At 34.7% G+C, this 27,310-nt stretch overlaps 1 protein-coding gene across 1 annotated transcript in view; it reads left to right on the top strand.

The window, feature by feature from the left end:
* Positions 1-27,310, top strand: part of LOC114335475 (DDB1- and CUL4-associated factor 13) — a 38,312-nt gene that overhangs the window by 6,514 nt on the left and 4,488 nt on the right. Inside the window, exons 4-6 of the mRNA XM_028285717.2 lie at positions 428-731; positions 17,511-17,665; positions 21,927-22,072. Coding sequence (XP_028141518.1) covers positions 428-731; positions 17,511-17,665; positions 21,927-22,072 — 605 coding nt within the window. The remainder of the gene's footprint in view (positions 1-427; positions 732-17,510; positions 17,666-21,926; positions 22,073-27,310) is intronic.

Here is a 27,310-nt window from a genome sequence, read left to right as displayed (position 1 = left end):
CCCCTACGGCATCTATGCGATTTCGTTCGTTGCAATTCGTGACTGCACGCCGGGGTTTGTTTTGGTTGGATCAGAGAGAGCAGCATATGTGCCTCCTGATGAGAGACCAATAAGTTTCGAAACCGGTAGAGGGGCTTGCTGCACTCTCTGATTGGACTAGAATACGATGCGGGTGTATTTTCATTTTGCAACGAAATTGAAAATGGTTATTCATTTTTAGATCTTAAATATGTACTGTGTTGTATATAGAAATAGAAACATCTCATTTTCAATAAAAAAAAGCAGTTACCACATTTGGGCCTATCACCCCAGTGTAGGGCAACATGGTTATCAGATCTAGGTTTCCTCTTTCGAATGGGATTATTGTAAATATTAATATTTGGTGTTTAATATGACACAAAAATATACTAAATTAGAATGTTTGTAGGTATTACTCACCATCAGAAAAAACCAATCTTTGCCACATGTGGAGAAATCTGTCAGCTTTGGGAAGAATCTAGGAATGAACCTACAAGGACAATTGAATGGGGAGTGGACAGTTTACACGATATCGCCTTCAATCCAGTAGAAACAAACATTCTTTCAACATGTGCCAGTGACAGAAGTGTCATTTTATATGATATGAGAGAAAAATTTCCACTGAGAAAGGTTATTATGAAACTTAGAACTAATAAGGTCGCTTGGAATCCAATGGAACCTTTTATTTTTACATGTGCAAATGAAGACTATAAGTAAGTGTAGTAATATAGATATATTGAATGTTTTGGTTTAGCTTTTCCTCTTCCTGTAGGTTTTCTAAATTAAATAAAATCAGAATGAATGAAAAAATTGTTTTTTATTTGGATTTTTCTTTGAATATGTGAACAAGTATCTATTTAGACTATGGCTTCTATTTTCTTCACTATGTTTTTCCACTCATTTCTGTTTTTCGTCTTTTCCTCCCAATCTTGTATTCCTAGTCTTCTAACATCAGTTTTAACCTTTTATAACCACTTTTTTGGTCTTGCTCTTCTGTGTTTTCCTCTTACTGCTCCTGTTGCTGCATGTCTGTTTGTGATCATTATATAAACATGTCCCATCCAATGTGCTCTTTTGTTTTTACTTTTTGTATTATTAGTGTTATGCCTTGTTGATTGTAGAGCTTCATTACTTCCTGATTTGTTCTTCTTTTCCATGCGCCATAATTGTCCTTTGCTCCTCTATATATTTTGCATAATATCTTTCTTTGCCATCTTTCCAATTTCTGTGCATTTTCCTGAGTTAACACCCAAGTTTCGCTGCCATACTTAACTGAAGATTGCACAATCGTCAATCCTGAATCCTGATTTTTGTATTCCTGGATACTAAAGATTTGATCATATTTTTGTTAGTGCTTGTACTGCTTTACTTCCTTTCTTCTTCTTTGCGTGCCGTGCTTGTTTTCCACCATTGGCCATCGTCGTTTTAACAAGCTGATGAAATGTTTCTCTAATGTTACGCAGCCAGGACAGTTGTTTTTTTCCAACCCAGCGTTTTTCTTCGATTTTGTCCTGAATGGCGAACCGGAGTAAGCGATGTTTAGGTCCTCTTATTATATGACTTAAGCATCATAAAGAGGAGAAAAATAGAATACTTCGGCCATATAATTAGAGGACCTAAATACCATCTGCTTCGCCTTATAATACAAGGAAAAGTGGAGGGAAAGAGATGGATTGGTCGAAAGAAACTTTCATGGCTGCGTAATATTAAACAATGGTGTGGCTGCACAGTAGAAGAATTATTTCGCGCAGCAGCCGATAGAGAGAGATTTCAGGAAATTGTAAACATGATGACGGCCAACGTCTGAATACAGACACGGCACCTAAAGAAGAAGAAGATTATATGACTGTAATATTGAACCTTTTTCATTTTTATGACGTTGATCAATTCTAACTCTTTGTGCATGGTCTCCAGCACACATTCGTTGGATATGTGTGCTGTCCACAACAACAACTAGAACGCTTCTAATTTGTTGAGATTCTTCACTTTTGTTGTCCAAAGTTGTCCTTAGACGTGTGGTCAATGACAGACTTCTGTAGTGAACAATACAGAACGCCAGCTAATAAAGCTTTTTCATGCAAGTTCTATTCTTGTCGAAAGGCTATAGCGGGATAAGATGGTAAAATCTGCACTCGGCTGGATTCTTAGTTGGGGTTGGGCAATCGAAAGTACATAATTCAAAAACCCCCTAACCAAATTTTTAGCTCCCTATGTGACCCCAGGTGTCCCCTATCGAAAAAAATGTGTTTTTTCGAAAAACATTTTTTTGGAGCGATCTTTTGCCTTAAAAAATGTGAAAAAAATTGTGAATGTACATTATTATACCCTAAATCCCACTGATTTTTTTTAGATTTTTTGGATCAAAATTGACGCCAGAAAAAATTTTTGAAGTTTTCAAAAAATTTTTAGGTTATGTAGGTAATTTTTGGCTAGCTCCGACAAAATTTTTTTTAGTGTATTTTTTTCCGTTCTTTTGAATGGCAGGGTTAGTTTTGCCATTTTCTCGCCGGAAATTACTCAAAATTCGAAAAAACCCATTTTTTGGTTATTCCCCTCATATTTTTAGTGTTTACTGAGCGATCTTTTCTTTAAAAAATCTGAAAAAAATTATGAACATACATTGATGCCCAAAAATATACTATTTTTTTTTTCAGATTTTTTGGAACAAAATTGAAAAATTTTGAATTTTTCAAAAAAATTTTAGGTTATGTAGGTAATTTTTGGCAAGCGCCGACATAATTTTTTTTAGTGTATTTTTTTCCGTTCTTTTGAATGGCTGGGATAGTTTTGCCATTTTCTCGCCGGAAATTGCTCAAAATTCGAAAAAACCCATTTTTTGGTTCCCCCCTCATATTTTTAGTGTTTACTGACCGATCTTTCCTTTAAAAAATCTGAAAAAAATTATGAACATACATTGATGCCCAAAAATATACTGGTATTTTTTTCAGATTTTTTGGATCAAAATTGAAAAATTTTGAACTTTTCAAAAAATTTTTAGGTTATGTAGGTAATTTTTGGCTAGGTCCGACATAATTTTTTTTAGTGTATATTTTCCCGTTCTTTTGAATGGCTGGGATAGTTTTGCCATTTTCTCGCCGGAAATTGCTCAAAATTCAAAAAAACCCATTTTTTTGGTTCCCCCCCCTCATATTTTTAGTGTTTACTGAGCGATCTTTTCTTTAAAAAATCTGAAAAAATTATGAACATACATTGATGCCCAAAAATATACTATTTTTTTTTTCAGATTTTTTGGATCAAAATTGAAAACTTTTGAATTTTTCAAAAAAATTTTAGGTTATGTAGGTAATTTTTGGCGAGCGCCGACATAATTTTTTTTAGTGTATTTTTTTTCGTTCTTTTGAATGGCTGGGATAGTTTTGCCATTTTCTCGCCGGAAATTGCTCAAAATTCGAAAAAACCCATTTTTTGGTTCCCCCTCATATTTTTAGTGTTTACTGACCGATCTTTCCTTTAAAAAATCTGAAAAAAAATTTGAACATTCATTGATGCCCAAAAATATACTGGTTTTTTTTTCAGATTTTTTGGATCAAAATTGAAAAATTTTGAATTTTTCAAAAATTTTTTAGGTTATGTAGGTAATTTTTGGCTAGGTCCGACATAATTTTTTTTAGTGTATATTTTTCCGTTTTTTTTTTGAATGGCTGGGATAGTTTTGCCATTTTCTCGCCAGCACAGTGCGCAGCACGTGGAAAATCGAGCACGAATTGGCTTATGCTTACCTATAGTATTATTGTATTATTATTCTATCTATGTATATCATGGATTGAAAATATAAATATGTAGATATTCACATACTTATTTAGTAAGCTACATTTATGGAAATAACTTGATTACGGTGCAATTTGCTTATTTAAAATGTAACTTTTAACGAATAATTTTATTTAATTTACACCTTTGAAAAGTAAAATTAATAAATCAAATAAAGTTGAAAATAAACGTTTGCCTATAACTGTATGGCATATTTCATGCTGTGAAAAGGTTTTTAATAATTACTTATTACTTATTAATTACTTATTAATTACTTATAATTACTTATTAATAACATAAATAATGTCTATATATATTTAAATATTTATAATATTGATATATTTTTTAAAATAGGTACTCTAGCGTATCAAAAAATTAACTTTCAATTACCTTAAGTTAATTAATAAATACGCAAAAGGTAATATTAATATGGTAATTTCAATTGAGAAATCGGAAAACACAACTAAGACGAAGAAATATCTATGAATTGATCTATACATAATGTAATTAAGGTAGCCATGTACCTATAGTTAAGGGTTAAGGTTGTCTACTAAAAACATAGGAAAAATATCAACAAAGGGAGTTTGTCGTATTTTATGCATATTCTCTTCTCAAAATGGCTACCTTCTCTTCTCAAAAAACCTGATCACGCTATTCAAAATAACGGAAAATCGTTATAATTTATTGACATGCAATTGAGTTTATGTGTACACATAGGGGGACACAAAGAAATGGCTCTTTTCGAATTGTGAGGAAGTCCCGGAGAGAAAATGGCAAATCTAACCCAGTTATTCAAAAGAACGAAAAAAACATACACAAATTATTTCGAAGTCCGTCAAAAATGGCTTACATAAACGATTTTTTTTGAAAAATTCAAAAAATTTCCCTGAGTAAAATTTTAATCCAAAAAATCTAAAAAAAATCAGTATGTTTTTGGGCATAACAATGTATGCTCATAATTTTTTTCAGATTATTTTAAGAAAATATCGCTCAGTAAACACTAAAAATATGAGGGGGGAAAACCAAAAAATGGGTTTCTTCGAATTTTGAGCAATTTCCAGCGAGAAAATGGCAAAACTATCCAAGCCATTCAAAAGAAGGAAAAAATACACTAAAAAAAATTATATCGGAGCTAGCCAAAAATTACCTACATACCCTAAAATTTTTTTGAAAAATTCAATAATTTTTTCTGGCCTCAATTTTGATCCAAAAAATCTGAAAAAAAGTATGTTTTTGGGCATCAATGTATGTTCATAATTTTTTTCAGATTTTTTAAAGAACAGATCGCTCAGTAAACACTAAAAATATGAGGGGGGAAACCTGAAAATGGGTTTTTTCGAATTTTGAGCAATTTCCGGCGAGAAAATGGCAAAACTATCCCAGCCATTCAAAAGAACGAAAAAAAATACACTAAAAAAAATTATGTCGGAGGTAGCCAAAAATTACCTACATAACCTAAAAATTTTTTGAGAAATTCAATAATTTTTTCTAGCCTCAATTTTGATCCAAAAAATCTGATAAAAAAAAACAGTATGTTTTTGGCCATCAATGTATGTTCATAATTTTTTTCAGATTTTTTAAAGAACAGATCGCTCAGTAAACACTAAAAATATGAGGGGGGAACCAAAAAAATGGGTTTTTATAGAATTTTGAGCAATTTCCGGCGAGAAAATGGCAAAACTATCCCAGCCATTCAAAAGAACGGAAAAATATACACTAAAAAAAATTATGTCGGACCTAGCCAAAAATTACCTACATAACCTAAAAATTTTTTGAAAAATTCAAAATTTTTCAATTTTGATCAAAAAAAATCTGAAAAAAAGAAATAGTATATTTTTGGGCATCAATGTATGTTCATAATTTTTTTTCAGATTTTTTAAAGGAAAGATCGGTCAGTAAACACTAAAAATATGAGGGGGGGACCAAAAAATGGGTTTTTTCGAATTTTGAGCAATTTCCGGCGAGAAAATGGCAAAAATATCCCAGCCATTCCAAAGAACGGAAAAAAATACACTAAAAAAAATTATGTCGGCGCTCGCCAAAAATTACCTACATAACCTAAAAATTTTTTGAAAAATTCAAAATTTTTCAATTTTGATCCAAAAAATCTGAAAAAAAATGGTATATTTTTGGACATCAATGTATGTTTATAATTTTTTTCAGATTTTTTAAAGAAAAGATCGCTCAGTAAACACTAAAAATATGAGGGGGGTAACCAAAAAAATGGGTTTTTTCGAATTTTGAGTAATTTCCGGCGAGAAAATGGCAAAAATATCCCAGCCATTCCAAAGAACGGAAAAAAATACACTAAAAAAAATTATGTCGGCGCTCGCCAAAAATTACCTACATAACCTAAAAATTTTTTGAAAAATTCAAAATTTTTCAATTTTGATCCAAAAAATCTGAAAAAAAGAAATAGTATATTTTTGGACATCAATGTATGTTCATAATTTTTTTCAGATTTTTTAAAGAAAAGATCGCTCAGTAAACACTAAAAATATGAGGGGGGTAACCAAAAAAATGGGTTTTTTCGAATTCTGAGTAATTTCCGGCGAGAAAATGGCAAAATTATCCCTGCCATTCAAAAGAACTGAAAAAAATACACTAAAAAAAATTTTGTCGGAGCTAGCCAAAAATTACCTACATAACCTAAAAATTTTTTGAAAACTTCAAAAATTTTTTCTGGCGTCAATTTTGATCCAAAAAATCTGAAAAAAATCAGTGGGATTTAGGGTATAATAATGTACATTCACAATTTTTTTCACATTTTTTAAAGCAAAAAATCGCTCCAAAAAAATGTTTTTCGAAAAAACACATTTTTTTCGATAGGGGACACATGGGGTCACATAGGGAGCTAAAAATTTGGTTAGGGGGTTTTTGAATTATGTACTTTCGATTGCCCAACCCCAACTAAGAATCCAGCCGAGTGCAGATTTTACCATCTTATCCCGCTATAGCCTTTCCTCATCACTTTCCACCCTGCAGTAAATCCACTTCCCTACTTTCTTCAGTAATTCTTTTTTTTTATTCTAGCATCTTCTTTGGCTTTTTTTGTAATCATCCCACCAATGTATTCAAATTTATCCACTTTTCCCAAACAATATTATCTACTCCCACTATTATTCTTAGGCTATCTTCAGGCACCATTTTCTTTGCTCTCATTTCAAAGTATTTGACATATATTTGACATCGTAGTGTGTGTGGCAGCATTTACGTTTCCCAGTGAATTATTACAAATTACAGTTGGTTGTTGTTTGAGTTCAAACATCATTTTTATATCATCTTAAACAGAAGAATTTTCTACTGCCAGTTTTGTTTTTATTTCTTCATAAAGTGCATCAGTGACCTCGTATTTTGGATTATCTACAGATTGCAAGGTCAGACTTTTTATTTTATTTATACCTATTTACTGCGATTTCACTCCCACTGCTGCTCCCACCATGTCGACCTGCGCTAACTGTTCAAAGTCAATCGACGATCGAGAATTATCAAAACAACTTCAATGTGAAGCCTGTAAACAGAACATACATCTAGCTTGCACTGATCTACGAGCCGAAGATCGCGTTACAAGGCATAAACTACGTGGAATTAAAATTCTTTGCAACAACTGCTGCTCTAATATCGAAAGTTTTGCTAATTTAAAGACGCTCTTAAGAGATTTAAAAGAGGATCTTCAATCAAAAATTGGTCTGATAGATCAAAAAGCTAATGATATCAGTGAAAGACTCTTACAGATTGAAAACAAGTTATCTAGTGAGGATCATTCTTCATCTCCAAAATTTACAGATACCATAGCAAATGAAGCAGTTGATCGCATTAACCGGGCTAAGAATATTTTTGTTAGGGGTGTACCAGAAATTACAGGAGACATTGAAACAAAGAAAAGTCACGATGGTGGAATATTAAAAAATATTTTAGATACTGTAATGTGTAACTCCACTCCTGTCACATTTTTCAGGATTGGAAAACCGAACAATCGCTTCCCTAGGATGATAAAGGTCATTATGCAAAATGAACATGAAGCCAAACATATTTTGAAAAACAAAAAGAAACTTTTACAAAACGTCTCTTTAAAAAACGTTTCCATTATCGACGATAAGACTCCGAATCAAATAGAATGCCTAAAAGAACTTCGAATGGAACTGGAACAAAGAAAATCGAATGGAGAGGAAAATTTAACCATAAAATATATACAAGGTGTCCCGAAAATTGTAAACTTTCGTCACTAATTCTGATATTTCAGGTTTTCATAATTAGCTATGTTTCTATACTAATCTAGCTACTTTAAATTCCAAATTTAATGAATTATTATGCAACATTCAAAACCTAAATCCTCAAATAATTCTTATTACTGAAACATGGTTAACATCAAATGATCTTGACTCTCTTTATAACATTGATAATTATTCCCTTTATAGGTGTGATCGTCGTAATCGACGTGGAGGAGGAACTTGTATCTACTTGTCTTCAGAAATTACTAATAATTTCTCTGTTACATCTCTTGATATTACTGTCCCTAATATTGAACTTCTTGGCTTAAAAATATGTCATAAAAACTCTTTTGTTATTCACCTAGTATGTGTTTATCGGCCTGGTGATTCTAGATTAGCAGATGATGAATCCCTTATCGCATCACTTGATGAACTGTCCAGCCTAGAAAATCTGATTGTTATTGGAGACTTTAATTTTAGAGACATTTCGTGGCCTATAACTGATCCACCTAGTGACTTATCAACTTCCAAAAATGTATTTACAGATTTTGTATTAAATTCTAACTTACATCAATTTATAACGGAGCCGACTCGATTTAGAATTAATAATTTACCATCTATTTTGGACTTGGTATTCTCTAATGATCCCCATTTATTAACACATCCCCTAATAAGCTCTCCAGTAGGTAACTCAGATCATGCAGTCATAACGTTTCATATTCAGTTTAACTTACAGTACTGTACTCCTAATATTAATAAAACGGTATATGAGATAATTGATTTTGAAAATGCAAATCGCCAACTGGCTGATATTGATTGGAATGATGTTTTCGGTGACATAAGGGATCCAGTTGTATTCTGGGATAAGTTCTTGCACGTTGTTAATTTCTGCAAAAACCAAAATACCGTCAAAAAAACCATATACAAAAATAACATAAAACCTTGAATTAATGGTGAATTAATATATCTGATCAAGTATAAAAGAAAGTTGTGGAACAAATATAGACGTACAAATCGCATAGAGGATTTACTAATTCATCGAAACTTTGCCAGAGATTTAAAGAAATCTCTACATGAAGCTCGTGTTGCCTACGAAGAGAGTATAGCCATTAGTAGTAACTGTAAAAAATTGTACAAGTATATTCGATCTTCGTTGACAACAAAAGTTTCTATACCTTTACTGGAAAAAGATAATGGTGATATATCAAAAAGTAACTATGAGAATGCCGAAGTCCTCGCCAGTACTTTCTCTAAGGTTTTTTCTGTCGAACCCACTAATCATCAGTTGCCTAATATTACTTCGTCACGAGTTTCTTCTTCCCTTGAAAATATTATCATTACTCCTGATAAAGTTAAATATCATCTTCAAAATCTAAAAAATAATTCGTCTCCTGGTCTCGACTTAATATCTTCTTTATTTTTAAAGAAATGTTCCGATGCTTTAGCTTACCCACTATATGTGATTATGTCCTTATCATTCACCACACATATTTTGCCTCCCATATGGAAAACCGCATCTGTAACACCGATTTTTAAAAAAGGGAACAAATTGGATTCTAATAACTACCGTCCTATCAGCTTAACACCTATAGTGTCTAAGATAATGGAATCTATTATTGCCGAGACAATTTCTGATTTTCTGCAAAACGAATTGGTTATACCAGAACAGCAGCATGGTTTTGTCAAAGGACGTTCTACAATGACAAATCTTCTTTGGTGTGTCAATGAATGGTCAAGAGCATTAGACAGAAAAACCCCGGTAGACATTATTTACCTCGATTTTGCTAAAGCTTTTGATCGAGTTCCAAAGCGAAGACTATTACATAAATTGGAACACCTTGGTATCCGTGGTCAATTACTGAAATGGATCGACGCGTATTTAACAGATAGAAAATTTTGTGTTAGAGTTGGGGACTCTTTCTCAGTCGAGAGAACGGTCTTGAGTGGGGTACCGCAAGGATCAGTTTTGGGTCCACTTTTATTCATAGCATATTCCAGTGATCTACAATTTCACATTAAATGCAGCAAAGCTTTCTATGCAGCTGACACGAAGCTATTTTCTGATCCCTCCGTAAATTTCCAGTTACTACAAGATGATCTTGATTGCATATCGGAATGGTGCTCTACTTGGATGCTGCCTCTTAATGTGGACAAATGTGTAGTTCTTCACATGGGTAAAAATAATCCGTATCTTCCTTACTCTATTAATGGGCGCGTGTTAAGATCAGTGAAATCACATAATGATCTAGGTGTTATAATTAATAATGTAGCGTGATTAGTGTAATTATTTCTAATTACAATAAAACTAGCGGTTCGTAATTTATATACGACTTTATTTATATAAGTTACAGACGAATTTATCTTATACACACTAAACTTATTCACAAAATATGCCCGTATTTATACCCAGTTGTTATTCTGGAACAATCGACTCCCATCTCGAGCTATCGGCTTGTTCCGCCTACGTGACGTACCTTCCAGAATTCTCCGGCGAGGCCTAGCACATCCGATTACGTCATTCTCGAGGTGTTTACTGTTATACGGGGATCGGCCAAGATTTCTCTTCCGCTACACTGCTCCCCTCTTAAGATCTGAGCGTCTCGATCAGCAACTCTAAATGAAGGCCCAGGATGGCGGAATCTACACGACTCTCCAGCTCTGCATACACCCTTCAAGAAGAAATAACAGTCTACTGTCTTTGAAGGGTACGACATCTTCGGGTTCATGCAACACACAGTGATTTGTACACCAGTTCCTCTGAAGACCACTTCAAGCATGCTTCTCACAATCTTCCAATCCAGATTTTCTACTGCATGGCCTATTTTTGGTAAAGCCAATTTTTTGATGTCATAATTACACACGATTTTCTTCAAATTAGTTAGAGCACGCCATATGTTCTCGTAGCTTGGCGTGTCCATATAAGACTTTCTGGTCACCATATACAGCAAAGATCGAGGACCATCTTCCAATCGCAGTACTCTTCCAATTTTAGGCTGCTGATTTCTTAACTCGTCCAGGCGGCCGAACTTTCTATTGAATACGGACGATATTCCTTTAGTCATCTCGAGGTCTTGGGCAACACAGTGGGCCAGAGAGACGTTTTCTGGAACACCAAACAGATCTTGCTGAACTTCTGTGGTCACGCCGAATCTAGCACTCTTTCTCGCTGCGTAATTTGACATAAATTGATTAAAACTTGGCTGTGCGACATCTTTCATCTCCTGTTGGAGGACTCGTGCTTCTTCTGTTTCATTTGAGCCAGCATATGGTGCAAGACGATTTATGTGAATAACTTTTGGTTTACCGGTTGGCAACTTCTTAATTCTATATATTACGTCATTTATTTTCTTCTTAACTTCATATGGACCTTCCCATTGTCTTTGCAGTTTAGGACATAAGCCTCGACGACGTTGCGGATTATAAAGCCAGACAAGATCACCTACTTCGAAGCTTTCATTCTTGCATCGAGAATCATATTGATCTTTCATTCTGTCACTGGCTATCTGGATGTGTTGTCGGGCAAGTTCATGAATGTTGTTCATTCGTAATTTCAGGCGGTCAACGTAGTCTTCGCCTGCAACATGTTCCTCGGAAGGTCCGCAGCCAAACTCTAGGTCGCAGGGCAACCGAACTTCACGACCCAACATCAGGCAGGTTGGTGTTTGACCTGTAGTTTCATTTACGGCCGAGCGGTAGGCCATCAGGAATAAATGAATGTGTTGGTCCCAATCTCGCTGATTTTCAGATACAACTTTGGACAAGTGTTTACCCATCGTTCGGTTCATCCTCTCGACCATCCCATCTGATTGAGGATGCAGGGGTGTTGTTCTGGTCTTATTGACACCAATCAATTTACAAACGTTTTGGAAAAGAGCTGACTCAAAGTTTCGCCCTTGGTCGGAGTGGATCTCCAAGGGAACACCAAATCGGCTGAAGAATTCTTTAACAAGTACCTCTGCAACGGTAGCAGCTTCTTGATTTGGTAATGCATAGGCCTCGGTCCATTTCGTAAAATAATCCATGGCTACCAGGATGTATTTATTTCCAGCATCAGTTTCTGGAAATGGACCTGCAATGTCGATTGCTACTCTTTCCATAGGACTGCCAACATTGTACTGTCTCATGGGTGCTCTCTTTTTACCAACTGGACCATTACCGGATGCACACAGTTCACATTTCTGGCACCATCTTCTTACATCATCTTTACAGTTCACCCAATAGAACCGTCCTCGAACCTTTTGCAGAGTCTTCGTAATACCAAAGTGTCCACCTGATGTACCGTCATGCAACTGACGCAATACTTCTGACACTTTACTTTTAGGTACAATCAACTGAAGCTTAGATTCTGTACCATCATCGTTCTCAAAGGTTCTGTACAGAAGACAATCTTTTAGTATCAGGCAATTCCATTGGCTCCAGTAGGCCTTGACTTCCGGACTACATGCACTAATGTTTTGCCAACTAGGTCTCTCACCTCGACGCATCCAATCCAATACTCTTTTTATACACGGATCGTCTTCTTGGGCTTCTTGTAACTGTTGTGGCTGCCATTGCTCATTAACGACGGTAGTTCGTCTCACAGGGCAAAGCTGTTCATCTACTTTAAGCCGGTGATTACAACTTTCACTGCATGGCCGTATCGAGGAAGCATCTGTATTTGAACCAACTCTTCCAGCCCTCTTCATGCGTCTCTTCGGCATCGTGTCACGAATCACCCTCCGTACCATTTCCACCAAACGTTCATCTTTTCTCTTATCGCCTTTTTCCACGGTTATTACTCGATTGTTTCGTGAAGCTTGGCTAGCTGCTTCGTGTTCCAAGGCAATAGCAAGTGCTTCATCTAAAACTTTCGGTCTTGCTAGTCGTAAAGCTTTCTGTAGTTCACTATCTTTCAGCCCATTGACAAAGGTATCTACCGCAATTTCTTCTAAAACGCTGTCTGGCACCTCCGGATAAGCCAACCGCACCACACGAGCCACATCTGCTTCAAATTCTTGCAGATTCTCACTTGCTCGTTGACTTCTATTTCTCAGTTGTGCTTTGTATACTTGTTGTAGATGGGCATCTCCATAGCGTTTTTCTAGACGAGTGAACAAGGTCTGGTAACATTTTTCTTGACCCTTAGGAATTGATCTTAATATATCTGCAGCATCACCTCGCAAAGCAGCAGTCAAGGAAACAGCCTTTTCTTGTTCGGTCCAATGGTTGGCGGTCGCAATAGCTTCGAATTGTCTAAGGTATATGGACCAAGAGGACTTCCCATCGAATGGTGGTAATTTAAATCTCATATGATGCGACGTTTCGTCTCTCGGTAGTTCATCTTTCACTACCGGATCTAACGCTGCTGCATTAACTGATGGTTGTACTTTTGTATCGGTTATCATGCTCTCTAGTTGTTTGATCTTTTCTTCTACGGTCTCTACACTTTTCTGCATCTTATCGAATGTTCTAGAAACTTCTTCAAATTTCTCGTCATTCTGTCTACAAACGTCTTTAATTACTTGAGAAACACTTTCAAATTTCTCGTCGCTTTTTCTACTAACTTCTTCAAGTTTCTCGTTGTTCTTTATAGAAGTTTCATCGATCTTTTGAGAAATGGTTTCGAATTTCGATAAGATCGCTTGTTCTGCTGATTGGAAGTGGAACGTCTTTGGGTCATCTCCATTCTTCTTGAGGACTTCCTCGAGCCGTGATTGTAGGACTATCTTGAGCCCACTGCTGTCCACGTCCCGTTCCTCTAGCTGTTCACGGAGCTGTTTTACTGTAAGTTCTTGTAGCAACATCTTTGGTCGGCACACACGTACTTTCCAAAAGTCTTTTAAAAGTCTTTCCGAATACCGAACAATCAACGCACTTTAACTATTCCCGACGAATAGAGTCCAAAAGTCTTTTAAAGTCTTTCCGAATACCGAACAATTAACGCACTCCGGTTATTCCCGACGAATAAAGTTCAAAAGTCTTTTAAAGTCTTTCCGAATACCGAACAATTAACGCACTCCGGTTATTCCCGACGAATAAAGTTCAAAAGTCTTTTAAAGTCTCTCTGTAATTCACTTATTTATATCGCACTAAGTTAACCCCACACCTGACACCAACTGTAGCGTGATTAGTGTAATTATTTCTAATTACAATAAAACTAGCGGTTCGTAATTTATATACGACTTTATTTATATAAGTTACAGACGAATTTATCTTATACACACTAAACTTATTCACAAAATATGCCCGTATTTATACCCAGTTGTTATTCTGGAACAATCGACTCCCATCTCGAGCTATCGGCTTGTTCCGCCTACGTGACGTACCTTCCAGAATTCTCCGGCGAGGCCTAGCACATCCGATTACGTCATTCTCGAGGTGTTTACTGTTATACGGGGATCGGCCAAGATTTCTCTTCCGCTACAATAACAATCTAAGTTGGTCGGAACATATTTTTCATATTTCTAAAAACGCTAACAGTAAATTATACCTACTGAATAAAACGTTTGCAAAAGTGTCATTCATAAACTCAGTTCATCTGTATAAACTGTACATTCGTCCAGTTCTGGAATATTGCGGAACTGTTTGGTGTCCGGTATTAGTGCGCGATCGTAATATTCTCGAAAATGTACAACGGAAGTGCACTAGGATGTCTTTTGGTCGCTCAAGACCTACATATACAGAAAGACTGAATATGGCTAATCTTACTACATTCGAACAACGTCGACTTCGAGGGGATTTAATTATTACATTTCGAATATTAAAATACAACTTCGGAAATATGAGAGATATGTTTATACTAGACAATGACAATCGTCTTCGTGGCCACAAACTTAAGCTTAAAAAGGAAACTTTTTTTACAACAACAAGGCAATTTTTTCTTTGCAATCGAGTGTTCTCGACATGGAACAGCCTTCCGGCTGAGATTATAGATGCTCCATCTGTCAATGTTTTTAAAAAGAAACTGGATGACCACTTGTTCCAAAATTGAACATTTAATTTGTACCAAACACTTGCTCCCTATGTGCTATGTTTTTGTATATTTAGTTATATTTATTTACTTAGTTAGTTTGCATAATATGTATCTATTTTAATGTAACTATTTAATTTAACATTTCATGCATACTATATAATAATATTGTAGTCTAATGGGCATATGGGTTTCGCGACCCCTGCTCAAATTTATTGTATAATAATAATAATAATAATAATTTTGTTCTATTTTTTCAGTATTGTTCAAATGTTTTTAAATATTCTTATTAGTTCTGCTAATATGTTCTTATTAGATCTGCAAAAACGATAACTTGTTGTTTCTTGTAGTATATTATAACATTTGTCTCCACACCACTGACACAGGATAGCTTCTAGATCTAGGATAGGGTTAAATAGAGTTGTGGACAGTGAGTCTCCTTGTCTTAATCTGTTCCTTACAGTAAAAGACTGATAAACCAGGATCATTTTATTAAACGCTTTTATTTAGTTCAATAGTTTGCGTCAAATCTTTAGACGTTAATTTGAGTGCCTTTTCTCCAATGCAAATGAATGAAAATTTGTAGACATATGCATTCGCGGGAACAATACACGAATAATCAATAAATTTTTTTTATGTTTATTAATTGTTCAAATAAAAAAAAACGATTTTAATGGAAAATGCTTAAATTCTCTTGTTTTTTACAATGTAAACACTCGAAACTTTTACGGATTGTAGCCAATGATATGAACTATACATAATTTCATTTTTTACGTTAATTGTTTACGTTATGCTTCATAAATAACAATAAAATTTTAAATTTTTTGCCGATTCCGACTACTTTTCATGTTAGTACATCATATGTTTTATATATTTTAAGAAACATGACGATATATTTTAATGTTTGAAAAGTGTAAGACTAAAAAGTAAAAAATAACAAAATATGAAAAAAAATTTTTAAGAAACGCTTTTCTTTAGTTACGAGTGACTAAAATTAAAAATATTATAAAAAAAATCAACCAAAAAGCAAAAAATAAAAAAAATTGAAAAAACCTAACACATCCGTTAAAGAAAAGCGTGGCGAAACCCGTTTATTCGATGAAGACGCGCCACGCTTTTCTTTGACGAATTTGTTGGATTTTTTCAATTTTTTTTTAATTTTTGCTTTTTACTTGATTTTTTTTTATAATATTTTTAATTTTAGTCAGTCGTAACTAAAGAAAAGCGTTTCTTAAATTTTTTTTTCATATATTTTTTAAATGTTTCTTTTCAGGTCATTTTCACTAACTTAATAGGTTTGGCAGGTGTTTTTAACAGATCCATTACTTTTTAATACATTGATAATTTGTTTCCATAGTTGTGTCCTTATTGTTCGACTTTTATGTCTGTATTTGCTCACACTGTTCTCAACTCTCTCTCTGGACGAATTGGCAAGACACACAAGAAGACTCTCATTCACACTTACAAGGCCTTTATTCGACCCGTCATGGAGTACAAATCTTGCCTTTACTCTCTTTGCGCTAGATCAAAACAAGAGTGGTTGTTGGGCGCAGAACGTAGAATCTTGCGTAGATGTAACTATGAGCACTGGCGATATCCCTCGAACGAAATCCATAACATCTCGAACATCCCCAAAATCACCGACAGAATAAACTCTCTGAACAGGAACTTCACAATCAAAGTAATTAACGGCCCCCCCTCCGACACACAAGAATCTCTCAAATGTTCCTGTTCGTCTTCCGGCCACGTACTCCACCGAAAGCCCAAACGCAAAAAGATTCATTTACCGTCCGCTCTAATGCAAACGTTAGCCTTCCGTACCCACCTTTAACACATCCTCTTCCCTACCCCGAACAGGGGGAAGTTGGTTTTTTGCGGTTTCCCAACTTCATTGCACAATTATACCTGTTCGCCCCAAGAAAATAGCCGCAACTATTTTCACCACTCGAACGCTCACTGTCCACGCTGCGCTCAAAGCCACCTCCTGACCGCCGACGAGGGACGCAGGTTCGCCTGTCGTACAATGGTTTCTAGGGAGACTGGTCGAGAGCAAAGCACGGACAGTACACAAAAATGTCTATGGAACCAACAACAATCCATCAAACTTTCTTCTCTGTTGACTTCTTAGCCTTCTGGACACCAACGTCCGGCATAACCCAGGATCCAAAAAACACCAGGATACGGCGCTTGCCCCACTGTGTTTTTCGGACTGTTTGCTTTTGCTGCCAACATTTTACATTCACTACAAACCCTGAAGAGGACAAAATCCTAAACGGGGACACACATTGAACGCATTTCCACATAGCAATTTATCCTATACAAGCAAATCAAACAATGTGATGATGCTCACACTGTGATGCTTCTTTTAGTTTTTCGGTTCATTTCTATTAGATGCACTAACTAAATTTCTTGTCTTCTAAAATTCCTTTATTTTTATTCCACATTAATTCATTTCCTTCAACTTTCAATTTGATATAACCTATTTGTGCCATGTTTTCTTTTAAGTAAATAAGTTACTTTGCTTTAATTATAATAAACTAATTTTTCTGTTATTCTGGTTTTAGCTTATACACATTTGATTCCCGCTACCTAAGGCGACCTACAAATGTTCATGTGGATCATGTTGGAGCCGTGACATATGTTGATTATGCTCCTACTGGCAAAGAATTTGTTTCTGGAAGTTATGATAAATCAATTAGGATATTTGAAGCTGGTAAAGGTGAGTTGTTTTCAATTAAATCTTTGGTATTTTAGCCTATGGGAACATACGAGGTTTGTCTTTTTAGTTTTGCAAATAGCCGCTTAGAGGTCGCCACCAATAAAATCTTGTAGATACAGTGAATTGTTAACATTTGCAAATTGGTAGAAAATAGTGATGTTGAAAAAGTAACTATTCGTTACAAAGTACTCCTTACTTACGAATACCGAAAGTAACGATTACTATACAGAGAGGTAAATCGTTACTTTGATTACTTTGATTACTCTCGTACCAATCGTATCAGAGTGAGTACCCATTTTGATTTTGAGTATTGTATCTACTCAGTTGATATTGGAGTCGGACCGGTATTCCACGAGTGTTCGGTATCAGTACAGTCAACTATAATTTTATCTATGAGAGATTACAGGGCGCTGAGAAGTAGCTGAAACAAAGGGAGGTATATCATTTAACAAAGCATGCACCCAGAAACAGATGTCTATACGATTTGTCGAGGTAGATAATTCACAGAATTTCACAGATGTTAGTTCTTTTGAAAATAAAAATGTAACACATTAGTTTTTAATAATAAACACACACTATTCTTATCAGGCCTAGAAAAAAATAGCTTAGATTGACCGGAAAATATGTAGAAATGATAATATTTCTAGACTATGATCATCAACTTTAATTTTACATCTAGGTATGGCATTGTTTTTATTAGACCATTTAACACTAAAAACACAGAAATAAATCTATTTTTAAATATAGTAGGTACATAGAGACTTGCAACTTTTTGCATTGTATTTAGGATTAGGATGACGTCTGGAAAAAAGTCTACAATACAAAAATAGGTGGAAATGCATTATTACATTCTAAAGTGTTTAAAACGGATCGAAAAATGCATAAACATGTTAAAATCAGTTTATTAAAGGCCAGATTTTCTTATTTCGGGGTATTTGGGGTCACTGAACACGAATTTGCAATCAGAACGGACCTCCGAAGCACCTGGGTGCCCAGGGTTACTACTAAGGTACGTCATCGAGTTTCGAGGGTTTGTTTTTGTCACTTAATTGATGCAAACATATTACTCGAGATTACTGATATTGTGGAGCAGCAATGACAGAAAAATTACATATCTTCTATCCATTAAATAGATCGGTGAAGGTCGTTATATCGGATCGTATACTTATACGAAATACTGAGAAATGCGATTCTCGATATGATTACCGGTACTCAAATACAAGAGTAATCATAGTAATCAAAGTATCCTATTAATACTAATACAAAATATGTACTGAGAAACGCGATTGCTCGATATGATTACCGGTCCTCAAATACAAAAGTAACAAAAAGTAATCAAAGTACGAATACTTTAAATGATTACTTTATACAAAAGTAACGATTTGTAACGAATACTCGAAAGTAACTATAATCAACATCACTAGTAGAAAAACGTATCTTAGCCGAGAACTTTTTCGAGCAATATTTTTTTACAATTTTTGGAGAGGATTATGTCTCGTTGAAATGGTTTCTGTGTTTGGGAATGAAGCTTCACAGCAGTAAAGTATTTCATGCCGGTATTGCGAATTTCGATGTGGTCGTTCCAGTCTCAGCGACGAATCCAGGACAGATCCACCCAAAACAGCAGTCACACAGCAAAACATTGATGCGGTTCGTCAGCTAATTAAGGATGACCGCCGTGTAACATACCAGGAGATAGAGGCATCTGTAGGAATTTCAAAGACCTCAATCCAAAAGATCCTACATGAAGAACTGGGTGTTACGAAGTTGGTTTTCCGTTGGATCCCTCATTTGCTCACACAAGAGCAAAAAGAGGTTAGCGTCAATTACTGTGAAAAAACATTGTGTTTGGGGATGTTTCCCTGGATTTTTAAACACAATTATGTAAAACGTGTTTATTCAACAAACTGCCTAAAAATTGCACATACTAACAAAATTTACACTTTTAAAATACAAAATTACTGTCTGCAATTACATTGATGTCTCTTGGCCGGTGGGTGAACTTCAACACACCTGCGAATCGCTTCGTTGCACTTGTCTAGCGTGCATTTCTTCGTCTCTCACCCGCGCACCTTATTCACCTGTCGTTTAAGAGTCCAAAGGCGGGTTCTACGATTTCCGCGCAGTGTGTAAAAAGAAATAAATGAATAAGGTTAGGACAAAATCTTAACACATTGGAACGGTTTAACAAAGGAAGCTCAAAAAACCTTTATAGTATTGTTAGTGGCAGTGAATCTTGTATCTACTCCTACGAAACGGAAAATAAACGCAAATCCGCTACGTGGGTGTTTTACGATGAGGAAAAACCAACAAAAGTAATCCTTTCTCGATAAAATATTGGTCGCAACTTTTGTGTTAAAATCTGGTTATGTGGCAACAATTGATTTGTGAGATCGAACGGTTACTTCTGTTCTGTGCGTGTTCGGGAACGATTAACTTAAATAAAAATAAGTGTAAAAACAACAACTTGTCAATAATACATTTATTTGTGTCGGTAAAATAGCGTGAGTATTGCTCGAAAGAGGGTTTGTTATTCTTTGCGAGTGTGGTGATGTGTCCGCGCCGGGTGGTTGCTGTGACTATACTAAAAAAAAACATGTCTGTGGTTTTACGTTGAAGACTAATTTATCGACATAAAGAGGCTGGTCCTTTATCTGATGTTTTAAAAGCTGAAAACATTTCTGTCAAGAAGCGTCCTCGAATTCATTCAAAAAGTGATTCATTGACATAAGGTCTGATAATGTTTACTATTTAATGGGGAATTTTTAAACTGAGACTGAACAGGACATTACCATCTGGTTTTGTATAGAAAGAATTGTGAATTTTAAATGACCCATATTATTTCCGTTTAGAAAAGAAAGTTAATATTTAAAATTAGCAATTAAAAAAATAATAAATGAAGCTTGTCGCTATAAGTCTAATTGGTATATAACCATTTGTTTACCAGAAGTTATCGAGAAACTCCGACAAAGCAGCACACAACAGCGAATCATCTCACATCAGGACAATGCAAGTGCTCATACTGCCCAAAAGACAATAGAATTTTTGGAACTTCAAAACATCGAATTGTATATCCATCCACCGTATAGCCCCGACCTAAGTCCCAATGACTTCTTCACGTTCCCAAAGATCAAGAATTCAATGCGTGGGCAGTGATTCCAGTTGCCAGAAGGAGCCATCGATGCCTTTAAAACAGCGATTTTGCAGATGTAAACTGAAGACTGGAATAACAGTTTTACCAAATGGTTTGAACGTATGCAAAAGTGTCTCGATATTGGTGGGACATACTTTGAAAAACAATATTACAGTACTTTAATTCTATATATTTGTGGTCTTTATGGCTATATGCAAAACTAAAAAAGACAACCCTCGTATCTCTCTACTACCATATTTTGACCAAAAAACATACTTTCAACCTACAAAAAACTCATTTTATTTTACCATTCAAACTACCAGTTACAAAAGTAAATCATCTATAGTCTAATTATCTCTTTATGATATAAACAAAGTAAGTTATCAATCGAAGTAGCACAGAAAACGACAATAAATATCGTTCCCATATCACCAGATTGACAACAGGTGGAATACTTTCTTTGGTTACAACCTACCGAGATTTTCAAAAATTATAAATCCTACAGGATGCCGAGGAATTAAGATGAGAGAATTTTAAATAATTCACAACCCATCTGCTCAGCGTGGTAAAACTTCCAACAAGAAAGATTCCTTAGTACTCAACAAAAGAGTAAATGCTGCATTTTCGTGTTGCAAAGAAATTGAAAATGTTTATACATTTTAATCATCTACTCTTTTGTTGAGTACTAAGGAATCTTTCTTGTTGAAACTTTTACCACGTTGAGCAGATGGGTTGTAAATTATTTAAAATTCTCTCATCTTAATTTCCTCTACAGATATAATTTTTGAAAATCTCGGGAGGTTGTAACCAAAGAAAGTATTCCACCTGTTGTCAATCTGGTGGTATGGGAACGATATTTATTGTCGTTTTCTGTGCTACTACGATTGATAACTTACTTTGTTTTTCGGTAGATGGCTCTAGTACATCCGTAACATTTCGTTCTTTGCAATTCGGAAATGCCCAAAGTGTGATGCCTGGGGAAATCGGAGAGAAGAGGATATGGGACTACTGATGAGGAGGAAAAAAGCTCCGAAACCGGTATAGACTCTTCCTGCACTCTCCGATTTGAGAAGAATTTGTGTTGCAAAGAAATTGAAAATGTTTATACATTCTTTATGATATTTTTAGGACACTCTAGAGAGATATATCACACGAAGAGGATGCAGCGATTGACATGTGTTCTGTGGTCCTTAGATAATAAATATATTCTGAGTGGATCTGACGAGATGAACATCAGGATCTGGAAGGCCAGAGCGTCAGAAAAACTAGGACCAGTAAGTACACTTCATTTCCTTCTTCTTAGTTCAGGCGACACTCGTTAATCACTGGTTACTTGATGGTAAGACCTGTGTATCATACCTTATTTTTTCCATTAAACTCTAGCCTCAACGAAGGCCAACCGTTTCCTTATGGGTAGTTCTAGGATCTCTTCTGATTTATTCCTCGGTTGACCAGTGAATTTCTGCCTCACATCACTTAGCACATTACAATGGCATAGGATGTATATGGCAGTCTCTTCTTAGTCCAGGGCGCATCTGTTTTGAGATGGACGTTGAGAGGTGACTCATATTTTTTTCCATAAATTGCTTGGAATTAATTCATATAATAATAACTGAGTTATTCTCCCACTCAAAAAGGTCCGGAACATTGTTTGAATAATCAAAATGTCAAAAAATTATGGAAAGATTCGATTTTTTTCTTCGTTTTTTGATTATAACTTTAAAAAGTATTCATTTCAGAGAAAAATTGCACTGACCTAAAAGTTGCGTCATTAAATTTTCTACAATATAGGATTAGCTAAAATTTTTAAAAGGTGTCACCCTTGTTGGAAAATAGCAATAATTGCGAAAAAAAACATAAAAAAACAAGTACATATTCGCATTTTACGTTTTCCAACCATTTATGCTACACTTAGGACCTTCATATTTTACCCAGAAAAACTCTATGATATAATAAAACAATACTTTAAATTTCATTAAGATCGGTTCAATAGATTTTGCAATCCAGCTTTCGCAAAAAAAATTCATTTTTTCAAAATGTTGCAGGACTGAAAATATGATTTTTTAGGACAAGATGATTTTTTTTACATATAGAAGAATACCGTACGTTTCATTTGCAATTTGCAAAATTAAAATCGGTTAACTACCACGGCGTCAGGATTTTTTTTTAATAAACATTAATTTTTGGTGCTACGCCCAGGACAGCGGTGTTCGATTCGCACAAGTTGATTTCCACCAAAATTTCTTTCAATATCTATCTAATATATTATTTTCTTACTCTATATTTCGTTGTATTTTAATATTTTAATTCCACAAAAGTCGAACTAATTTGATTATTGTTTGTGAAATATTGTTTAAATAATTGCATATTATGTTTCAAATAATAAACTTTTATTCTCAAGTTAAAATATATGAACACAGAAAGATTTTGCTAAAAAAGTGTTATTTCAAAGGACAGAGTATGTGTTTTATTTTGCAATAAAAAAATTTATTTATTTATATCGAAATGTACTAAAAATTAAAATTTGTCAATCATTATCAAAGGTCATTGGAATGCCCAATCAGAGCAAACGTATCCGCTGTCCTGCGTGTAGCACCAAAAATTAATGTTTATGTAAAAGAATTCCTGACGCCGTCGTAGTTAACCGATTTTAATTTTGCAAATTGTAAAGGTACGGTATTCTTCTATACGTAAAAAAACTTCAACTTGCTATCTGCTTTATTTTCAGTCCTGCAAGATTTTGAAAAAATGAATTTTTTTTTGCGGAAGCTGGATTGCAAAATTTATTTTGCAAAATCTATTGAACCGATCTTAATGAAATTTACAGTATTATTTTATTGTATCATAAAGTTTTTCTGGGTAAAATATGAAGGTCCTAAGTGTAGCATAAATGGTTGAAAAACGTAAAGTGCGAATATGTACTTGTTTTTTATGTTTTTTTCGCAATTATTGCTATTTTGCAACCAGGGTGACAACTTTTAGAAATTTCAGCTAATCCTATATTGTAGAAAATTTAATGACGCCACTTTTATGTCAATGCAATTTTTCTCGGAAATGAATACTTTTAAAGTTATAATCAAAAAACGATGAAAGAAATCGAATTTTTCTTCATTTTTTGACATTTTGATTATTTAAACAATGTTCCGGACCTTTTTGAGAGGGAGGATAACTCAAATATTATTATATGAGTTATTTTAAAGCAATTTCTGCAAAAAAATATGAGTCACCTCTCAACATCCAAAAGTACTAATATTTTTACAGATGCGCTCTGGTCTATCTTCCATTTCGCATTTTCTGTTCCATGGTTCATTCACCTTACCTAGTTTGTATAGGTCTTTTCTTAAATTTTCATGCCCAGTCATCATTTCAGTAACCATCTCATTTATTGAGGTTCATCAAATTACCCGAGAGTTTTTTTGATCAATATTCTTCATTATTTTCTTAGTCTGGATTTGCCCTTGAAGGTCTCTTTATTTCTTTTGATGATTGATTATCAGCCATTTCTAAACTTCGTTTTTATAGCATCTTAACTGATATTTTGCCGCTCAATCAACAAATCTGCTCGTTCATTCCCATGCCCCTCTTCATGACCTGCCATCCAGATTAAAAATACTTTATTATCTAACAATAAAACACTGAAAACGTTTGTTTTCTATACTTCCACAAAATTTATTATAACTATGCGACTACAGCTGTTTCGGCACAGTGCCTTTCTCAAGTGATTTAGTTTACTATGTATTTCTCTTTTTAAAGTCTTTAACTGAAGAGGTTGAGGAGTGGGGAGCTGTTTGTCTCGAGTTGGTCATTCAGAATTATATCTGTATTTTTTAATTTATTAATTTCTATAGATTCTAATAAAGATAGCTTAAGGCCTTTATTTTGAATATGCAGAATTTGAAACCCTTTATTAAAAGAATGATTATGATCTAGAAGATGAAGTGCGTGTGTAGAAGTGTCTATTGTTCTATTGTTGAAAGCCCTTTTGTGTTCTGCTATCCGTTTGTCAAAGGTTCTGCAAGTTTGACCGATGTAAGTTTTCGGAGTCACCACAAGTTAGTTTGTAGACACCACTCTGTAGTTGTTTTCTCTTTCGGCTCTTATTGTTTTTAATATATTTGCTTAAATTGTTGTTAGTTCTGAAAGCTGGTGTTATTCCTTTCTTTTTTATCTATCTGGCTATTTTTGTTGTTATCTTGCCAGTATATGTGATAAAGCAGAAGGTACTGGGTTCTTTCTGTGGTGGTGGATAGACTAATTTCAGGGCTTTCTTATGGAGTTTTTGGTTTAAAATTTTATTAATTATTTGTTCGTTATAGACATTGTTTACTGCTATTTGTTTAATGATGTTCAGTTATATTTCGAAGTTATTTTTTGACATGGGAATTTCTGTCAGTCTATGTATCATGCTATGGTGCGCTGCTAATTTGTGTTGTGTAGGATGGGATGATGAATTGTGTATAGTTGTGTCAGTATGGGTAGGTTTATGATATATGGAGAACTTATGTTTGTTGTGTAGTCTGGTAATTGTCTTTAAACCAAAAACTCCATAAGAAAGCCCTGAAATTAGTCTATCCACCACCACAGAAAGAACCCAGTACCTTCTGCTCTATCACATATAGGTACTGGCAAGATAACAACAAAAATAGCCAGATACATAAAAAAGAAAGGAATAACAGCAGCTTTCAGAATTAACAACAATTTAAGCAAATATATTAAGAACAATAAGAGCCGAAAGAGAAAACAACTACAGAGTGGTGTCTACAAACCAACTTGTGGTGACTGTCCGAAAACTTACATCGGTCAAACTGACAGAACCTTTGACAAACGGATAGCAGAACACAAAAGGGCTTTCAACAATAGAAAAACAGACACTTCTACATAAGCACTTCACCTTCTAGATCATAATCATTCTTTTAATGAAGAGTTTCAAATTCTGCATATTCAAAATAAAGGCTTTAAGCTATCTTTATTAGAATCGATGGAAATTAATAAATTAAAAAATGCAGATATAATTCTGAATGACCAACTCGAGACAAACAGCTCCCCACTCCTCAACCTCTTCAGTTAATGACTTTAAAAAGACAAACACATAGTAAACTAAATCACTTGAGAAAGGGACTCTGCCGAAACAGCTGTAGTCACGTAGTTATAATAAATTTTGTGGAAGTATAGAAAACAAACGTTTTCAGTGTTTTATTGTTAGATAAAATGAACTTCCATCAAGTAACGGTCGAATCAAACAATACTTTATTATCTTTTGCCAGTTTGTTGAGGAGATCTTTGCACTTTCCTCAACAACCTTTTCACAGGTTGTTGAGGAGAGTGGGTTGTTTCCTGCCAAAATAGCCGCTTGGTTATCTGTATAAATGTCGATTCTCTTTACTTCGTGGTCTCCATCCATTATTTCATCACTGCAGACGATCAAAGCAAAAACTTCAGCCTGAAACACAATTAGGCTGTAAGATGGGCAATTTTAGATCCATTAGTGAATCGTATTAAGTCCCCATTAATATTTATGGCTTTTTGTTCGGTAGATGGTATAAGTGTGTTAAACTTCTAGTTCCTTCAGCTCACGCAGTCCTTCCTCTTATTTGTGAAGGCTACCAATTTAGTTTTTGAAAAGTTCAAAGAGAGGTTTTCTTTCAAACACAAAATTTCTATGCACTGAAGGACATATTGCATCTAATCCACAACATAACTGGTAAATTTATCTCTAGTCACTATTACAGTGTAATCTGCGAAGCCGTGGACCCACATTCTTTTGCTGCTAAGCCTATTAACCAGGTCATCAATGACTATATTCCATACTGTTAGTGACAATACACCTCCTTGAGGGCACCCCTTAGGTTTCGGGCACCTTCATACGTATGTGTTAGTGATGTAACGAATGTCATTTTTTAACATTCGCGAATACGAATGCGAATGCAAATATCTGCTAACGACATTCGCGAATGCGGATGCGAATGTTCAGTTTTTTAAAATTAGTTTCTATTTTTGTAATGATTTCTAAATTTATAATGAGAAGTTAATTGATATTTAGAGTAAATTAATCTGAATCTTAAGCTTTATTACATAATAGCAAATAATAAAATAAAATGAAGGCTGAATGTGATTATATTATGAGGTTAAGTTATTTTTTCGTAATAAAAAAAAAAGATGAGAAGTGAATACATTTTGATTCTTTTAACCTAATATTATCTTGAAATTATTTTTTTTCGGATATAGATATTCGCAAAACATTCGCACAAATTTCACGAATGCGAATACGAATGCGAATATGCAAAAATATGCGAATGCGAATACGAATATTGGTTACATCACTAGTATGTGTGGATATCATTCTGCTCTGAAACATCTGAATAATCCACTTGCATGTTGTGTTGTTGATTTTCTTTCTCACCAGTGTCCTATGTATTGACTCGCTGGAGGTCTGGTGCTTCTCAGAGGCTTTTTTCAGTGCGTCACAAGTAACAGAAAGAAAGGTACATCTGTGATTATACACGTTTATAACA

Source organism: Diabrotica virgifera, chromosome 2, assembly GCF_917563875.1.
Source record: "Diabrotica virgifera virgifera chromosome 2, PGI_DIABVI_V3a".
NCBI classification, from domain to species: Eukaryota; Metazoa; Arthropoda; class Insecta; order Coleoptera; family Chrysomelidae; genus Diabrotica; species Diabrotica virgifera.
This window is presented reverse-complemented; position numbering and strand designations above follow the sequence as displayed.